This window comes from Candida margitis, assembly GCF_024628925.1.
Source record: "Candida margitis strain CBS 14175 chromosome Unknown scaffold46, whole genome shotgun sequence".
Classification (NCBI taxonomy): Eukaryota; Fungi; Ascomycota; class Pichiomycetes; order Serinales; family Debaryomycetaceae; genus Lodderomyces; species Lodderomyces margitis.
The window spans coordinates 18,692-36,470 of NW_026261883.1; the positions used below are offsets into that span (position 1 = coordinate 18,692).

The 17,779-nt window shown below is 39.3% G+C and overlaps 13 protein-coding genes across 13 annotated transcripts; 9 read left to right on the forward strand and 4 right to left on the reverse strand. All coding sequences in view use genetic code 12, as the record gives it.

The window, feature by feature from the left end:
- Positions 1 to 923: 923 nt before the first annotated feature.
- Positions 924 to 1,661, forward strand: PSF1 (DNA replication protein; the record flags this gene model as incomplete). The annotated part of the gene is made up of 1 exon (XM_051816553.1): positions 924 to 1,661. The coding sequence occupies one exon, from the start codon at positions 924 to 926 to the stop codon at positions 1,659 to 1,661; it is 738 nt and encodes a 245-aa protein (XP_051670090.1).
- Positions 1,662 to 1,667: 6 nt separating this feature from the next.
- Positions 1,668 to 2,165, reverse strand: MED11 (Med11p; the record flags this gene model as incomplete). Its single annotated transcript, XM_051816554.1, has 1 exon — positions 1,668 to 2,165. The coding sequence occupies one exon, from the start codon at positions 2,163 to 2,165 to the stop codon at positions 1,668 to 1,670; it is 498 nt and encodes a 165-aa protein (XP_051670091.1).
- A 107-nt stretch (positions 2,166 to 2,272) lies between these two features.
- Positions 2,273 to 3,487, forward strand: CANMA_004294 (dihydrofolate synthase; the record flags this gene model as incomplete). Its single annotated transcript, XM_051816557.1, has 1 exon — positions 2,273 to 3,487. One exon carries the CDS (start codon positions 2,273 to 2,275, stop codon positions 3,485 to 3,487), a length of 1,215 nt encoding a protein of 404 aa, XP_051670092.1.
- A 168-nt stretch (positions 3,488 to 3,655) lies between these two features.
- Positions 3,656 to 5,335, forward strand: CANMA_004295 (uncharacterized protein; the record flags this gene model as incomplete). Its single annotated transcript, XM_051816558.1, has 1 exon — positions 3,656 to 5,335. The coding sequence occupies one exon, from the start codon at positions 3,656 to 3,658 to the stop codon at positions 5,333 to 5,335; it is 1,680 nt and encodes a 559-aa protein (XP_051670093.1).
- A 93-nt stretch (positions 5,336 to 5,428) lies between these two features.
- Positions 5,429 to 6,570, reverse strand: ASC1 (40S ribosomal protein RACK1; the record flags this gene model as incomplete). The annotated part of the gene is made up of 2 exons (XM_051816559.1): positions 5,429 to 5,854; positions 6,046 to 6,570. 2 exons carry the CDS (start codon positions 6,568 to 6,570, stop codon positions 5,429 to 5,431), a joined length of 951 nt encoding a protein of 316 aa, XP_051670094.1.
- A 607-nt stretch (positions 6,571 to 7,177) lies between these two features.
- CANMA_004297 (uncharacterized protein) lies at positions 7,178 to 8,584 on the forward strand (the record flags this gene model as incomplete). Its single annotated transcript, XM_051816560.1, has 1 exon — positions 7,178 to 8,584. The coding sequence occupies one exon, from the start codon at positions 7,178 to 7,180 to the stop codon at positions 8,582 to 8,584; it is 1,407 nt and encodes a 468-aa protein (XP_051670095.1).
- A 136-nt stretch (positions 8,585 to 8,720) lies between these two features.
- Positions 8,721 to 9,881, forward strand: CANMA_004298 (ERMES complex subunit; the record flags this gene model as incomplete). The annotated part of the gene is made up of 1 exon (XM_051816561.1): positions 8,721 to 9,881. One exon carries the CDS (start codon positions 8,721 to 8,723, stop codon positions 9,879 to 9,881), a length of 1,161 nt encoding a protein of 386 aa, XP_051670096.1.
- A 92-nt stretch (positions 9,882 to 9,973) lies between these two features.
- Positions 9,974 to 10,888, forward strand: CANMA_004299 (5'-(N(7)-methyl 5'-triphosphoguanosine)-(mRNA) diphosphatase; the record flags this gene model as incomplete). Its single annotated transcript, XM_051816562.1, has 1 exon — positions 9,974 to 10,888. The coding sequence occupies one exon, from the start codon at positions 9,974 to 9,976 to the stop codon at positions 10,886 to 10,888; it is 915 nt and encodes a 304-aa protein (XP_051670097.1).
- Positions 10,889 to 11,059: 171 nt separating this feature from the next.
- On the forward strand, positions 11,060 to 13,360 carry DBP7 (putative ATP-dependent RNA helicase; the record flags this gene model as incomplete). Its single annotated transcript, XM_051816563.1, has 1 exon — positions 11,060 to 13,360. The coding sequence occupies one exon, from the start codon at positions 11,060 to 11,062 to the stop codon at positions 13,358 to 13,360; it is 2,301 nt and encodes a 766-aa protein (XP_051670098.1).
- A 31-nt stretch (positions 13,361 to 13,391) lies between these two features.
- Positions 13,392 to 14,261, reverse strand: CANMA_004301 (DNA-directed RNA polymerase III subunit; the record flags this gene model as incomplete). Its single annotated transcript, XM_051816564.1, has 1 exon — positions 13,392 to 14,261. One exon carries the CDS (start codon positions 14,259 to 14,261, stop codon positions 13,392 to 13,394), a length of 870 nt encoding a protein of 289 aa, XP_051670099.1.
- A 146-nt stretch (positions 14,262 to 14,407) lies between these two features.
- GCN3 (translation initiation factor eIF2B subunit alpha) lies at positions 14,408 to 15,370 on the forward strand (the record flags this gene model as incomplete). The annotated part of the gene is made up of 1 exon (XM_051816565.1): positions 14,408 to 15,370. The coding sequence occupies one exon, from the start codon at positions 14,408 to 14,410 to the stop codon at positions 15,368 to 15,370; it is 963 nt and encodes a 320-aa protein (XP_051670100.1).
- A 311-nt stretch (positions 15,371 to 15,681) lies between these two features.
- On the forward strand, positions 15,682 to 15,960 carry CANMA_004303 (uncharacterized protein; the record flags this gene model as incomplete). The annotated part of the gene is made up of 1 exon (XM_051816566.1): positions 15,682 to 15,960. One exon carries the CDS (start codon positions 15,682 to 15,684, stop codon positions 15,958 to 15,960), a length of 279 nt encoding a protein of 92 aa, XP_051670101.1.
- A 219-nt stretch (positions 15,961 to 16,179) lies between these two features.
- CANMA_004304 (uncharacterized protein) lies at positions 16,180 to 17,337 on the reverse strand (the record flags this gene model as incomplete). The annotated part of the gene is made up of 1 exon (XM_051816568.1): positions 16,180 to 17,337. The coding sequence occupies one exon, from the start codon at positions 17,335 to 17,337 to the stop codon at positions 16,180 to 16,182; it is 1,158 nt and encodes a 385-aa protein (XP_051670102.1).
- Between the last annotated feature and the right edge of the window lie 442 nt (positions 17,338 to 17,779).

The following is a 17,779-nucleotide window of genomic DNA, read 5'->3' on the forward strand; positions in this document are numbered from 1 at the left end:
TGTTGAATAGTGTAACCAACCTTTTCCGGTTTTTGGTCCGATTTAAAATGGTGGTCCCCTTTTTGGCGCCTTTTTGTTGACTGTTTAATTTTTTTTTGTTTTTTATTGTTCTCTTTTCTTTTTTGAACAACAACGACAAGAAATTTCTGATAAGCAATCTACTCTACTGTGCCCCAGACCTTTAATCCCCCAGATGTCTTCAAAGCTAGTTACATTATATTATAAGCACTTCTGTATGCTCAAACACCTTTGAGGTAAATGAACTCTTTGCTTCATTTTGCGTAGTCTTTATATTCTTGTTGTTTGAGGCGGGCGGGCCAAACTTCCATTGTGGAGCTACTCTTTGCAACATGAATACGATATCCGCATTACGACACTTGGTCAATTACTATCATCAAGCATAGTATTACAGCTCTACAGAAGTATTGAGTAACGATGGACTAAATTAATAAAGCAAATGGTTTCTGATATCTGTGGCGCGGCATGCATGTGAACTTGCAAAATTTACGTACATACAAAAGCGCACATCTATTAATAACTAAATAGCATTCTTTGATAACAGTAGCCTCTGCAATCTATATGTCTAGATGCAAGTGGCTTCAGCAACTTCTTTACACTACTATCTCTCATGTCAATTATAAAGTTTTAACATCTTCTCCAAAAGTTTGTGTTGAAATGATTGCAAATAACTATACGAAGTATCCCAGTATAGTTTTGGGAGTTTTAAATTTAAAATATAATTGAAACGTCTAACACGTATCAGGCTTTTGACAACGATGAAGCTTCAACGGTAGCTTAGACACTTTTCACATTAAAGTTTGCAATTTGGAAACTTTGGATTACATCTGGTAGCGACACTGACGCGTACATAAACCAATTTGTGTAGAATATCACTCTTTAACAAACACCAAAGAGAAGCCAACATGTACGGAGATCAGGCCAATAAGTTAGTAGCTGACGCAAAGAGGTTTTCCAACTTACCTAGCGTTCCCATCTACCAAGCTGACTTGGTCAAGGACATTGTTAAGGAGATCAACGATTTGAACCGAGATGCCGAATATTTGTCAACAATCAGTGATAACCTCAGGGATGATGAAGAAGAAGGCAGTTCCACGCAACAGGAAGAGGACTACAAAATAAACCAGTGCCAAACGTTTGTGACACATCTATCTATGCGGAGGAATAAGCGATGCTTATTAGCATATGAAAAGTTGCGAAGTGACAAGCTCATTGAGTTTGCGTGGTTAAACATCGATCCAGCAGAGTCGGTGACTCAAACAGCCGCATCATCAACTGACGCAACAACAAATGCAGGGACCGCATCCCTTCCAAATAGCAAGGCACTTCTTCCACAGTCGAAAACAATTCCCAATTACACTACACAATTAGACTTGAACAATTTGAACCACTTTGAGCAAGATTTCTACAAGAATTATCAAAATCTAATAACAAATTATAAACTGAAATTTGGTGAATACTTGGACTTGACAAGTGATTTGGAACCGCCAACGGATATTTTTATCGACGTGAGATGCTTGAAAGACGGTGGTGACGTCACAACTGAATATGGCTCTTTCAATTTGATAAAAGATTCTCAATTTTATGTAAGGAAAAGTGACGTTGAACGATTGATCCAACAAGGTTATTTAGAAGAAATATAGGAGTCATTAGTTAATCATCTCCACGTCTTGAACTTCTGTATCTTTCGGGCGACTCTCGGATGCTTTCTCTTTGCTTTCTTCGTTAGTCTCCTTTGACTTGCCATTATCGTTCAAGGATTCATCTTTGACCTCAACTTGACTATCTTTCCCGTCATGTAACAACGCAGCCAATTCTTTCAATTCCGAATTCAATTTTAGCTTGCCTAGTTCACCATTTTTTTGATCAACATTTATGGGAAGAATCATAATCCCATCCTTGTTCTTGTCATAGACTCCAATGTTATCATCCATATGTTTTACTTCCTTTCGTAGGTCTATCGCCACTTTGCTTAATGTGTCGAAAATTTGCTTGGTACCGCTTGTAAATTGGTCTTTATTTTTATTTGAATAGGTTTCAAAAAAGGAAGAAAAGTTTTCAAGGAGGGAAACTATCTTGAAATCTATATCGGACAAGGCATCTAATCTCTCCTGAATGTAGTTATCGGGTGTATCTTCTGTGGACATTTTTCGGCGTAGTTGAAACACAAATGATCGATTTTAGACAATTTTTCGTACCTTTTAAAAAAATCAATCACTTGCCAAACCCTTCTACTTCCAAAACCCAAAACCCAATGCCCATCGACCTTGGCCTTTCTCGAGTTGCGAGACTACTATCGCACTTTAACAACCCTCATTTGAAATACAAGTCGATTCATGTGGCTGGTACAAATGGGAAAGGGTCCACTTTGGCCTATATGTCATCCATATTAACTCAACATCGACTACGTAACGGCAAGTTCACATCTCCACACATGGTTGAAATAAATGACTGCCTAACAATTGACAACAAAACTTACCCGAGATCAAAGTTTGACGTGGTGAACAAAATAGTTTTGCAAAAAGACCATGAATTGAAACTAAAATGCACCGAGTTTGAGATTTTGACTGTGACAGCATTTAAAATATTCGAGTTGGAGAAAGTTGAGATGGCGCTAATTGAAGTTGGAGTAGGAGGACGTCTAGATGCTACAAATGTGCTACAGGCGTTTAATGGTGGAGGAGGTGTAGTTGCAACTGGAATTACAAAGATAGGAATGGATCACGAGGGCTTATTGGGGAATTCATTCGAGCAAATTGCACAAGAAAAAGCAGGAATCTTGAAGTCGGGCATCCCATGCTTTGTCGACGGGCTGAATAGAGAAGAAGCTTTGCGTGTGATCATAGCCAAAGCGGAGTCCATTCCATGTGAGCTTACTGTTGTGGTGCCGAATGAAAGTGATCAAGGATTAATAAAGTTCAGTCCCTTGAAAGGCGAGTATCAGTTGAGCAACCTTGCACTTGCACTACGAATTCTTGCATCACTTCGTCGATTCTATACTTTTTCAAGAGACCTAATTGTAACTGGCATTGAAAACACCTACTGGCCAGGAAGATTGGAGTCTTTAAACATTCCTGGCGTGGGGGAAGTTTTGATCGATGGTGCGCATAACGAAGATGCTGCTATAGAGCTTGGGAAGTATATAAGAGCCAGTTTTCCCAACCAGAATATCACCTTTATTGTGGGTATGACTAAGGGTAAAAAGTTGGGCAGTATATTGAAGCATATTGTTCGGAAAAATGATACAGTCATACCAACCTTATTTCACCAACCCGACCAAATGCCGTGGATAAACTGTGAACCGGTTGAGAGAATTAGTGAAGTGGCAAAATTGTATTGCCAAGTCAAAATTGTATCGGAGAATGCTTTTATCGGCGATGTATTTCGCTACTTGAAGGGTAATAGAGACATCGGTTCACCTGTCGTTGTATGTGGAAGTCTATATTTGTATGCCGATGCTGTGAAGTAGAAACAAACTGTTTACTGTCATAACAATTCTATCATTTCTTTTGTTCTTTCTTGTCGTTGTTGCAAATTTCTTTTCATGAAATTGGTAGCATACATCTCTGACAAAACGCGTCTTCCATTCTCTTTTCCTTATATTTAACCAAGAAGCTCGACATCAAACCTCCATCAAATGGCACTTTCAAGTTTGGAACAAAAAAGACAAGAGAACATAAGGAGAAATAAGGAGCTATTGTCGAAATTAGACCTTGATGCTCTTTCTAATGGTATTTCTCGTGATATTGAAAAGTCAAAACCTTCACAACCCATAAGAAAGAAGAAAGTTGTCAAGCCAAAAACAGAGACCAAGAGAGAGGTTGAGCCTTCAAGAAGATCTCGACGTCTAGCTGGAATCCAGTCAGAACTTGAGAACCCAGAGGAAGCTGCCAGAATCAGAGAGGAGGAAGAGGAGAAAGAGCGTCGAAAGAGAGAGTATGAAGCCTTGAAGAGGACTAAACTCTTTGGGGATTTCCATTTGATTGATCTCATCACTGATCGTAAAAGTGGTGACATGCTATTTGAGGATAAGGTCAGGAATAATACACGTCAAGATGCTTCAGGGATAAAGGTTGAAGATGATGTGCTTTCTCAAGAAAATGAAACATTGAACTTAATTCAATCTCTAGGTGGAAAGTTTTCTGCTGGTGATTTTTATGAAGAGATAAAGAAGAAGGGAATAAATAGCGACATTTCAATTGATTCAAAGAGGAAAGAGTTTGAGTCTAAGCGAATCTTCCCAAGATTCGATCCATTGGATGTTAAATTGGCACATTACAGAATCACTGCAATGATGTTCCACCCATCCACCACCGATAGAGTTGTGGCAGCTGGCGATACGAATGGTAATGTGGGAATTTGGGCCCCAGATGCAACATCAGAGGAACCAACTACCTCCATCTTTCGTCCGCATGGTAAAAATATTTCAAAAATATTAACTCCTTCAACTCAGTTGGAGAAATTATATTCGGCTTCATACGATGGCAGTGTAAGATCACTAGATCTCAACAAATTGACAACTTCAGAGGTTATTTACTTGAATGACCAGGATGTGGCCTTGGGGGTTAGTGATATCAACTTGGTTCGCGAAGATCCAAATTTATTGTACATGACCACACTTGATGGCTTGTTTTGCAGACATGACATTAGAACTAAAACAAAGAAGCATACGGACTACCTTAGATTACACGACAAAAAGATAGGTGGCTTCGCTATTAATCCAAATAATTCCTATCAAGTCGCAACCGCTTCACTAGACAGAACCTTGAGAATCTGGGATTTGAGAAAAATTGGACAACTGGAATATTCAGAATTTGAGAACCAAAAAAGCCCTCACATGTATGGGAACTACACTTCACGTTTATCTGTTTCCTGCGTTGACTGGAACATTAACAATCATTTGGTTTGTAATGGTTATGATGACCAAATTTGTATATTCAATTATAACGAGGATCCTATAATTACCGACTGGGAATCCAACTTCATGCCCAACTTTAAAGCTGGCAAACACAGCAATGACAATGAAATTATATTGCCAAATAATCTTCACCCAATGAATAAGATAAGACACAACTGTCAAACAGGAAGATGGGTCTCTATCTTGAAGTCAAGGTGGCAAGAAAACCCACAGGATGGCATGCAAAAGTTTATTATAGCCAATATGAATCGTGGTATGGACGTATATGATCAAAAAGGTAATATCTTGGCTCACTTGAATGATCAAATTGGTGCTGTACCTGCCGTCTGTACTCTACACCCCACACAAAACTGGGCAGTAGGAGGGAGCGCTAGTGGTAAGATTTATCTTATAGAGTAAAAAAAAAAAAACAACCCTTAAACCAAGTGTATATTATAAACGACATTATACAAATTCCCTTTTACTCTCTACTTTACGACATCCAACTCCTATTTAAGCAGATGGAGTCATAACTTGCCAGACTCTGATGAGGTTGTCAGTGTAACCGGCAAACAAGTTTTGACCATCAGCAGACCAGGCCAATGAGATAGCTTCTGGGTCTTTAGCGTTAGCACCAATAGCGAATTCTGGTTTCAATTCATCCAACAATGATCTTTCTTGCAATTTGAAGATCTTGATACCAGTAGTGGTAGCAGCAGCCAACCAGTATCTGTTTGGAGAGAAAGCCAAAGCGTGAACTTCAGCCTTGGCATCCAAGGTGTACAAAGTCTTGTTTGAGTTCAAGTCCCACAAGATGATGACACCGTCTTTACCAGCAGAAGCACACAATGATCCATCTGGAGACAAAGTGATGCATGAAATGTAACCGGTGTGACCAATGAAGTCAGCGTTGGTGGAGTAGTCGGTCAAATCCCAAGACTATAGATGGTGTTAGTAAAACAAATTCCAAATCGAAAAAAAGAGGAAAAGAAACAGTGTGATTTCAATCAGAGATCTTGGTGATAAAAATATGTCTCATTCGAAGCTTGCGCAACGTCTGAAGTAGCAAATATGGAATAATCATCACTTGAAATCAAACTTGTATGTAGGCTGAACAAGATAAAACATACCTTAACGGTCTTATCCCATGAGGCTGAGATGACCAATGAGTTGTTACCAGATGGTGAGATTCTGACAGCTGAGACCCAGTCGTTGTGGCCGGTCAAAGTAGCCATACATTCACCAATGGTGTTCCAAACCTTAACGGTCTTGTCTCTTGAGGCAGAGACAATTTGTCTGGAGTTCTTGGCAATTGAGACTGACAAGACATCACCTTTGTGACCAACGAATCTGGTGGTTTTACCAGATTCCAAATCCCACAATCTCAAAGTTTTGTCCCAAGAAGCAGACAAAGCGTAAGCACCATCGGAACTGATAGTGACATCTTGAACAATGTGTGAGTGACCAGTGAATGACTTTTGTGGGACACCGTATTGGTTGTCTTCACCACCAGTCAATTTCCACTTAATCAAGGTCTTGTCTCTTGAACCAGACAACAACAAGTCTGGGTGGACTGGGGTAGTGGCCAATGAAGTGACCCAACCGTTGTGACCTTCTAAGGTACCTCTCAAAACTAAAACTTCTTGATCAGACATTATGTATATATATGTATTGGTGGAGATGTGATGAAGAAAAGGGAGAAGGGAAAAAAGTGAAAAATTTTTGGACTAATTTTTACTATGGCATTCAATTGGAAAAAAAAAATTTTCTTGGTAGTGTACTGGCAAAACTCATTGAAATAGCCTAAAATTTTTCATAGTCTCTGCGTAAATTTCAGACCAGGTAAGGATGAGGTCGGTGAAATTGCTACAACGAAAATACAGTCATCGTATGCTAGGTCCTAGTATATTGGGTTACGGGGTATGAACAATCTGGATGATGGCGAATCGTTTACAGCTTTCAATTGAACACAGTTGTAGCAATTGCAAAGCAAACTACTGGAGAAATGGTTGCAAAAGAACTCCATTTTGGGAGTAGCTACTCACTTGGTGGCATACGGTATCGTCACATACAGCTTAAAGCTTGGTTTGCTGGTAAGCATTTTCCAAGCTCTGAGCAAAACAGTTCTTCATCGGTAGCTCGAATTTTGCATCCATGCAACTTTGTTCCAATGCGCGGCGTCTATTTTGTGTTGTCGCGGAGTTTTACAACACGTAAACAACAAAAGTCAACGATAAAATGAACCTTTGACTTGCAAGTGTTATGCCCAAGATCACAGTGATATCAGGTGGCACAGCCACTAATGAGCTAACACCTTTATTTTCAAACTTGTCCAAGAGCAACAAGACATCATACATATTGCCTATATCTGATAATGGAGGCTCCACGTCAGAATTGATTCGAGTCATTGGGGGCCCGGCAATAGGTGATATCAGATCTAGATTAACACGATTGATTCCAGAACATCAGAAGCATGTTAAAGAATTGCTCATGTTCAGACTATCTCTGGATCCACCAGTTGCTAAGCAGCAATGGAATGAGATAGTAGAAGGGACGCATGAGTTGTGGACTCCAATAAGTTCAAGCACAAAGGAGATATTCCGAAGCTTTTTTGTGCATCTCCATGTCGAATTATTGAAAAGGTCAAGAATACATCAATCAACAAAGAGGCAGTTTAGGTACGAGTTGGCAAGTGTGGGGAATATGTTTTTGACCGGTGTTCGCTTATTCATTGGATCGTTGGACTCGTCGATTGAACTTTTTTGTAAATTGACTGATATCAACTCCAACATTCAAGTTTTACCTTGCATAAACACGAACTTCACATACCACATTAGTGCGTTGTTGGAGAATGGGTTGATCATAACTGGGCAATCGCAGATATCGCACCCATCAACATCGCAGGAATACCCTCCTCCTATACACAAAACGCGTCCACCGACGCCTTCCGATGATGCGCTGAGAACAAACTACTTTACAGAGGCCGAAGTGCCCATCAATGAAGTAGAAATCAGCAAACAGTATCATCAGCGAAGAACAAGTATAGAGTCAAATGTGTCGACATTTTCAGATTCGGAAGAAGAGGAGTCTGGAAACGTCCCACAATATACACATCCCGAGTTGAAAAAGTCACAGTTGCATTTCAGTAAACTGGAAAGTATAGAGCCCTTGTTATCTCCAATCAAGAGGATATTCTACGTCTCTCCTTATGGTGAAGAAATTTGCCCCATCGCCAATGGACGAGTCTCCTCAACTATAACCAATAGCGATACTTTGATATATTCGATTGGCTCTTTGATGACAAGCATAGTTCCTGTCTTGGTATTGAAAGGGGTAGGCAAAGCAATTGCCACAGGCAAGTGTAAAAACAAAATCTTACTATTGAATGGATGTCTTGATAGGGAGACATTTGGTATGACTGCTTATGATTTCGTAAAGGTGATTGTTGAGTCAACGGAATATTCCTTGAGAAACCAAAACGTCGAATTGGGACAGATTTCGTGGAATAAAGTGGTTACACACTTGATTTACATGTCAGATCTGAAAATTGAAGTAGATGTAGGTTTATTGAACTCACGTGGTATTGAATGTATTGAGGTTCCAAAAATCGAAAATACCGACTATTTTGATTTGTTTTGTTTGGAGCAAGCGCTAGCTGATATTATATAAGAAACATTCCACAGTTGTGGATTTGCTATGTGTACAGATGTGTAACTGTATTTGTTTCAGCTCTCAACTGCGGTAGCGCATTAAACAACGTCGCAGCAAAAAACCACCACATCTGTATTCAGACACAACATGGGCAATGTCATTCGACATCAATTGGGATAAACTACGAAACGACGTGGAAATCAACAACTCCATTAAAGACTTTCTTCATGAGCAACTTCAGAACTTGACCTTACCATCTTATATCTCCAACTTACAGGTTGTAAAATTTAGCCTAGGTGATATTGCACCAGAGATTACAATACGACATATTGGCGATCCTTTCCCCGAATTCTACAGTGGTGAGGACGATGATGGAATGAAGCAAGAAGAAGAATCAGGCTTTGCAAGGAGTGAGCAAAGGGAAGGTGAAGGCAACGACGATGATGACTCCGAAGATGACGATGAGGAGGAGGAGGATGAAGAAGATGACAATTCGGAATACAAATTGTCATCAATTGCTGAAAATGTGTCAACGCTTGATGAATCTGAGGCAAGAAATGTTCAGAACCCCAAACTAAAGCATACAGTGACGTCATCAGAATCAACAACTATTCGACCTCCTGCTCTCAATAGGTCTAAAGATTCCTTTCAATCAGTCTTGCATCCATACGGAATGAGCGGTATTCTTGGCCCAGCCAATACTACCGCTCCTGGAACCGGTACCGAAACACCAACACATATACTAAACCCTAATACTTTATCTTCCAGGGTTATCCCCAAATTTACAAGCAAATCGGAATCCAAAAGTCAACCCAATGCCGGAGTGAATGACATACAATTCATTGTCGAGATCAATTACAAAGGAAACATGCACATTGATTTGTTGGTCACCTTACTTGTAAATTATCCGTCACCCAAATTCATTTCACTACCAATTAAACTTCATGTGACTGACGTGGTGATCCATTCCATAGCAACAATAGCATATCTCAAGAATTCGGTATATCTATCATTCTTGTGTGATGTGAATGATGATTTCGATGTCGGCGGCCTTGGATCAGCTGCTTCAACGCCCGGAGGAAATATTGTTGATTACTTCTTCCATGACCCTCATAACAAAGAACGTATTGACATTGTAAAGAAAATTAAGATTGAGAGTGAAATTGGAGAAGTCGAGAATAACGTTTTGAGGAATGTTGGTAAAGTAGAGAAATTTTTGATGGAGCAGCTACGAGGAATCTTGAGAGATGAAATTGCATGGCCGAGCTGGATATGCATTGATATGAATGAGGGCGAGGATGACGAGAGTTTATAGGAGAGTGTGTAGGGCACATAGAGCACAATTTATCACCGCGAAAAATTCCTCTTGTAAATAACGTTGACACACTAGCCTGGTTTTTACCACCAATGAGTGATTTAAACGCGTTAATCAAACAGTTCCAATTTGAGAGATTACTTAAATCTGACACTCAGGCGAAGACCATTGCTCTTCTTGGAAGAATTCTGAATGAGTATGCCATAGTCATTATTGAAAAATCAGCTTTCAATGTTGAAACCCTAAACTCACATAATAATACCTCCCATTTAATAGAGCGCATATCAACCATCAATTCCAATGATGTTTACAGCTGGGGGACGGCTTTATTATACCAAGATTTGGAGCAGCTACCTGCAGCCAAAATCAACTTGATTTACCCTGCTACTGAGACTCACGTAAGAAAATATACCAGTCAAAAGCTACATTATATCAGAGAGACCCCTGAAATGTATCAAAAGTACGTGGTTCCGTACATAGGAACCATGAAGGGTGACAGGATCCAATGGGTGTACAACATATTGTTCCACGGTAAGGAGCTGGAATCGGTCATTTACCACGATAAAAGTGATGAGGGCTTTGTTTTGCTACCAGATATGAAATGGGATAATGTTAATTTGGAGAACTTGTACTTGTGCTGTATTGTCAACCGAGTAGACTTATCATCAGTACGAGACTTGAATGGTTCCCATGCGGAGTGGTTGAGGAAAGTTCAGGACAAGATCAAAACTGTGACGAATGAAACATTTGGTATTGATCCAGATCAGTTGAAAGTATTTGTACATTACCATCCCAGCTACTATCATTTTCATTTGCATATTGTCAATGTACATCATCCTGGTTTGGGTGATGGAATTGCTGTTGGAAAAGCAATCTTGTTGGATGATATTATCGATAATTTGCAGCTTGCTCACGATTACTACGAAAAAAAGACAATTGGGTTTGTCTTGGGAGAAAATCATGGTTTATGGCAAATTGAAGGATACAGAAAGGAACATAGTAGTTAGTAGAACTATGTGTATAGAGGTTTTTAATTTCGACCATCTTGGTACTTCTATAGTTGAGTTGAAACCAGTTGGTAGCTTTGCAGTAAATCTCCAGAAATTATCTTTCCGATGAGATGCGTGAAGATCTGAAGTTTATGCAACATTTTCCTCTATAAAAGACCAATTACAACAATGAGTGACGACGACGGCTTATTGCTAAACTTTGCGGTACCAGACTCAAGTAATAACAGTACTGCACCAGCCACCAAATCCCTCAAAATAAAAGGCGGTCGATGGAAAGATCGTAGGAAGTTGCAATTATCGCTACAAGGAAGAACCAAGGAGAAAAAAGTCAGGGGTGTCAACAGCGTAGAGATTACTAAACCACGATTACAAAAACGAAAACTGGATGGAGATACAGAGCTGAAAATTAAAGAATCTGCACCTAGTGAGTTCAAGAGGGCAAAATTTTCCGAAACAAAGGGACAATCGGGTGGAAAGAATAACTCATACGTGTCATCGTTATTCACCAATAATGAAACTGCATTACAAGCCACAACTGAAGCAAAACCCGAGGAGAAGGAAGTAACGTATTTGCCATCGAATGCCCCTATCAAAGGTGCAACTACATTCACCGGACTTGGTATCAACGAAAAACTATCAACGCATCTTACTGATCATCAGCGTTTCAAGTACCCAACAAAGATTCAAAAGCTAGTAATACCTAACCTTTTAACCACACAGCGCGACTTATTTGTGAAGGCACAGACGGGATCTGGTAAAACAATGGCTTTCATATTACCCATATTTCATAAATTAATGATGGAAAATAAGCGCAAAATCACCAGAGATTCGGGGGTGTTTGCAATTATCTTGACTCCCACGAGGGAGCTTGCTAATCAAATTTACTCAGTCTTGGAAAGCTTGACCCGATGCTATCATACTTTGGTACCTGGAATTGTTATTGGGGGAGAAAAGAAGAAAAGTGAAAAAGCTCGATTGAGGAAAGGAGTCAACATCTTGGTGGCCACACCAGGTCGACTAGCCGATCACTTGGAGAACACAAAGTCGTTGGATATCAGTCAGTTGCGGTATTTGGTTCTTGATGAAGGTGATAAATTGGTGGAATTGGGGTTTGAAGAGACTATTTCCAAGATTACGAGAATTATTGATCTGTGCTCGAAAATTGCCGAAACTGTTGATGAATGGCAAGGATTGCCTACAAGAAGGATAAATATGTTGTGTTCTGCTACATTGCAAAACAATGTAAAACAATTGGGAAGCATAATATTACAAGACCCTGAGATGATTTCTGTGGATAGAGAGGTAGAGGGAACCATCTTATTTGATGATGATGATGACAACAACGTTGATGGAGAGGTCACGGGTAACTCACATGACCATGAATCATTTGCACCAGACCAGTTGATTCAAGATGTTTTGATTGTACCGCCTAAGTTGAGATTAGTAACTCTCGATGCGTGCCTTGTTAACATTGCCAATAAAATTGAACAGAATAATGCACCATCTAGAAGCATGGTTTTCTATTCGTGTTCCGATTCTGTCAATTATCACTATGACGTGTTTACAAGAGATGGGAAAAAGCTCAAGAAAGTGAAGGACAATGAAACTGGAGAAGTCAAAACTGTATTGGTTTCACCTGAGGATAGTGCTGATGAAAACGATGCTGATGATTCTGAGTTGACAGCGCCGATAATTCACAGCAATACTATGGTTTACAAACTCCACGGATCGTTATCCCAACAAACAAGAACTACTATCTTGCAGCAATTTATAAAAGATGATGCGAGGTTCCCCCACAAGGTCCTCTTCTGTACTGATGTGGCATCAAGAGGATTAGATTTGCCAAACATTGCAAATGTCATTGAATACGATGCTCCGTTCACGATTGATGATCATTTGCATCGAATTGGAAGATCGGCAAGAGTGGGTAACAAAGGTGAAGCTGCATTATTCTTGTTGCCTGGTTTGGAAGAAGGTTATATTGACGCTAAATTAAAAGTGGTGCATCCACGTGAAGCAAACTTGCACATTGTCAATTACGAAAAAATTTTACAAGAAGCATTTGCAGAAAAGAACACGACTAGTAAGAATAAACATGATAAGCTCGGTAACTGGGATATTCATGCCACTACATGGCATTTGGAAATAGAGAGGTGGCTCTTGGAGGATTCAGCTGCATTATCCAAGGCAAGCCTTGCATTCACATCACATATTAGAGCATACGCTACCCATTTATCGCTGGAGCGTAACTTTTTCAACGTTAAGCTATTGCATTTGGGCCACTTGGCGAAAAGCTTTGGTTTGAGAGAAACCCCAAAGAATTTGGGTAAGAAGTCGGGAAAGAATAGTGATAAACACCTTGATGGTATTGATGGCCAGTCAAAGAAGATGAAAAAGGAGGATCCGAGAAAGAAGATGTTGAGAATGGCAAAATTGGCAGTCAAGTCTAGCAATGAGTTTAACTACTGAAGGAAGGGTTTGTGTACAGTTATTATACTCTCTAACTATACAAGTGATCTATAAATGCATCGTAAGTTGTTTGGTTCTTCAATTGAATGCCATCGGCTCCGTCTTTCAACTGAAGTTTCAAACTCTCCACCAGGGTATCTTCGTGACCACCGGTCTTCCAAGACAAGTACTTCCATTCCTCTTCGTCAAATTTTTTCACCGACTTTAACGAATCTCCCAAAGAATGACTATGGGTATCTTGATTTTGAGTCGAATGTTTAGCGGCAGTTTGCAAGATTTGTACATTTGCTCTTTCTTGATGTCTCTCTTGCTGAGCTTCCAACTTGCGTTGTTGTAATGTTTCTTTATCTAAATTGTCAATGTATTTGAACGAAGTACGTAGCTGAGCCGTCGAGTCAATAGGGGTTAGCACAACTTTACGTTCAATACCATCATTTACAACTTTACCAGCGTAAATCCCTTGTTCGACTGGATCCAATACTCCAGAAATGGATTGCTTGTCAATAGACTCTCCCCAGTCTTCAATTTTACGTAGATTGAAGAATTTCGTTGGATCAATGGGTAGTTTCAAATTGAGGTAATGTGAATCCGGTTTTATTGATGCGGAAACTGGGGTGTTTGAAAGTGGACGAGATTTGGGTCTTCCTGGGTATTGTAAAAGGTGTATAGATTGCAACTCTGGTGTGGGAACTTGGTTCATGACCAATGGAATAGATTCTATGATTGGATCATCGTCGTCTTCAGCGGATGATGGCTCAGTTTGGTTGTCTGCGGATCCCTGTCGTGTCTCGTATGCCATAATCTCATCTTCGTCGTTCTCCTCCTTTATTGTAGTTGTTGATGGTCTGTAGCCTTTTCTATCTTCAGCCATATCATCATCGTCAACGAATAACTGGCTCATGATGTTTGGTGTTTAAAAGAGTAGAGATCATCACAGGAAATTTTTCAACTTTGTGTACAAGAGAAATTCAAAAGACGAAGAGGAAGAAAAAGAAAAAAAAAAGTATCAAGCTCCTTTGTTGCCTTCAACCAACAACGTTTAAAACTATGACTTCAGCCGATCCATTCGATATCAAAGCTACATATTTGAAAATACTAGAAGATGACAAAGAATTAACCATGCCTATAGCGGCAATTGAAAGTCTTGTCGAAATGTTACGGCTAAACAAACCATCAACATCATCAGAATTGATCAATCTCGTTTCGAGAAACATTGACTTGTTAAAATCATCTATACCGAATAATATCTCCCTCTCCGCTGGATGTGACTTATTCTTGAGATTCATTTTGAGAAACACCAATATATATAGTGATTGGGAATCGTTTCTGCAGAATTTGATTGAAAATGGAGAGTTGTTTGTGCAAAGAGCCAAGATTTCTAGAGAGAAGCTGGCCGAGTACGGATTACCTTTTATTAAAGATGATGATATTATTCTTGTTCATAGTTTTTCCCGTGTTGTCTACACATTGTTGCTCAAGGCAAAACAAGAACAACTAACGAGGTTTAAAGTCTTGGTGACTGAATCGAGACCAACGGGGAATGGGTATGTTATGGCGGAGAAATTGCGGGAGGCAGATATCCCATGTGAAGTGATTGTAGACAATGCTGTGGGGTATGTCTTGCATAATGTGGATAAAATCATTGTGGGAGCTGAAGGGGTGGCCGAGAGTGGTGGAATCATAAATCATATTGGTACTTATCAAATCGGATGTTTAGCCAAGGTTAATAACAAACCGTTTTATGTCGTTACTGAATCGCATAAATTTGTCAGGATGTTTCCGTTGGCTCCTAATGATTTACCCAACATGAACTATATTGCGTCGTTGAATGAACTGACGGATGAAAATGAACGATACAAAGAGTATTTCAATAGCCATGGAGATATATTTTTAGACAAACATATTGTTGATTTCACTCCTCATGACTATATTACGGCGTTGATTACAGACTTGGGTGTATTGACGCCATCTGCCGTTAGTGAAGAATTGATTAAGATGTGGTATGATTAGAGTAGTTGGTGATTTTCTTTGCACATGCTGTATCAGTTGAGTCAATTCGTAGACATATTTACTCAGTAGACGGCACTTAAAGCGTCGCTCAAAGGTAAGAAGATGTGTCCTGTTATATAAATAGAATTAATGTAGGGTACAAAGGTTTACGTTACTCAAGTTTTGCAATTTGAATTTTGCACGACTCGTGAAAAAAAACTCTACCAGTCATATTCCGAGTAAATCAAGTTACTAAAGAGAGAGAGAAAGGAAGAAAAAAATTGTTTTCACTAATATAGAGAAGTATACAACAACAACCACACCACCTCAGCATGTCTAAATTTGTCATCCCAACAGCATTAAAAGAATTAAGATTCCACCTATCACAAACAGGTGAAGCGTCAATACCATTGCGTAAATTTCTCACTACAAACTACTCAACCTTGAAGCAACAAACTGAATATAAATTACCAATATTAATTAGGGAAAGTTACGGTATACCTCCAAGTTTAACAGCTAGGTTTGAAAGGGGTGAAGAAGTCAGAAAGAATTTGGAAGGGTTGAATGAAGGACAAGTGGCTGAGGCTTTGAATGAAGTGTTGAAAAGATGAAAAAAGAAAGGGGTTATTGAATAATATGTGGATGGCTGGTGGTTTAAAGTAGCACAGCATTTGCACCTGGATAGAAGTGAAAGTGGGCGCGTATACTGACAACCAAAGACAAAGAGAGGAGGAGTGTGATTAAATGAATGAAGTGTTATGTATATTAGTGATAAATAGCTCAAAACGTTTTAAACAATTCAAAATTGGTGGTTTAACACCACTTGCTCTTTACATTTTAGACTCGATAGTGTTACCTACTTGGTAAATTCCCCATCCTAAACTACCCAACTCATCATTGTAAATCTCTTTAATATTTTGATTGGAATCATTGGCAATTCCACAAGCAACAACCAAAGGTAAGAAATGTTCCAATGAAGGATGGGCTTTTCTTAGCAATGGGTTCTTTTGCAAATCATTCAATTGTGATAATCTAGTAATTGTACTTTTCGAATCATTAGTTTCAACAATCAGTTTCACTAAATCGTTAAATGGTTTTACATATGGCAATGCTTTAGCTGTGGGATTTCTTTCCATATAATGCATGGCAAATCCTAAATCACGCAAGTTGTGAACTGACATTCCTGAGCACACAACCAAGCCTTTAAGATATTTTTGACGAGATTCATCCCAGATTTGATGATGTCGGAAAAAGTCTAGTGTTTGGCCCAATTTGTAGTGAGAGTTGAAGTCACTATCATTGGAAGTTAATGACACTTGTATAATGGAAATATCAGGTAAATCCAACTCTCGTTTCTCTTTATAATCGGGTTGTGGCTCAGTTAACGTATTGTATCCGCTGAATGCAACTTTGAACGGGACCCATACGCCATGGTCTATCCCACGTTCAGTTAATTCAGCATTGAATCCCGACTCGTCCAATTTCGACTTGATGGCATTGGCTACAGCAGCATTATTACAACTGTGGAATTCCTCAGCATACATGTGTTTAGGAAATCCATAAAAATCATAAACCAAGGGGTTCTCGCCATTGCCATTGTTTGTCCAAGTGGTGCCAATTTCAATTGTGTTGGGAGCGTCACTTTGCCAATGGGCACTGACAACAATGATATAATCGGGCTTTTCACCAGGTGATAATGATTTAATTTGTTGCCCAATAGTGCGGACTTTATTCCAAGCGCCTTTATTACCAAATGAATCATTTTCATACATGAATGTAGGCCCACCATGGGAAAAAAAGTACGACGGTAAGACTGGGCCTTGATGTTTGATAAATTTAGAAATAGTGGACATGTTGTTTGATGGAGGTTGTGGTGGTGGTGATCGTGGTGATTGAGTCGTGGTGGTGGTGTTGTTAGTGTTGTAAAAGAAGAAGTATATTAATACCGATGTTAAAACTGTGGTGATTGAAGTTAACCAAAACTTCATGGAGCAAAGCAGATTGTTCCTTGTATGGTTGTTAAAACGATGGGAAATAAGCTAAGTTGGATTTGAAGTGATGGCTTGAATTGCATTTTATATAGGCATATCAAGTGGCATCTATGGCATGATTGATTTGCAAATCATTACTAAACTGAGTAACCAAAGATTAATAAGCCTTACTAAAAGATTACTTTGTGGTCAGTAGCAGCATAAATTAGTGTCTCAAAAAAGTGAATGTCACTAATTATCTGTGTACGACATTGGTCTTTTGAGGAAGGTTGCAAAACTGGCTGCAATTAGCATATCCAACTGTAAGAGGCAAGTTTTGTACCCCCTTAGTCAAAATCTTGAACAGATGTGTTGAATATCTTTTACGTTTCATAAAGAGGGGAAATCATCGTGACATTTTCGACTAAAGATTCTTGGGGAAACCTCCTTTCATTTCTCC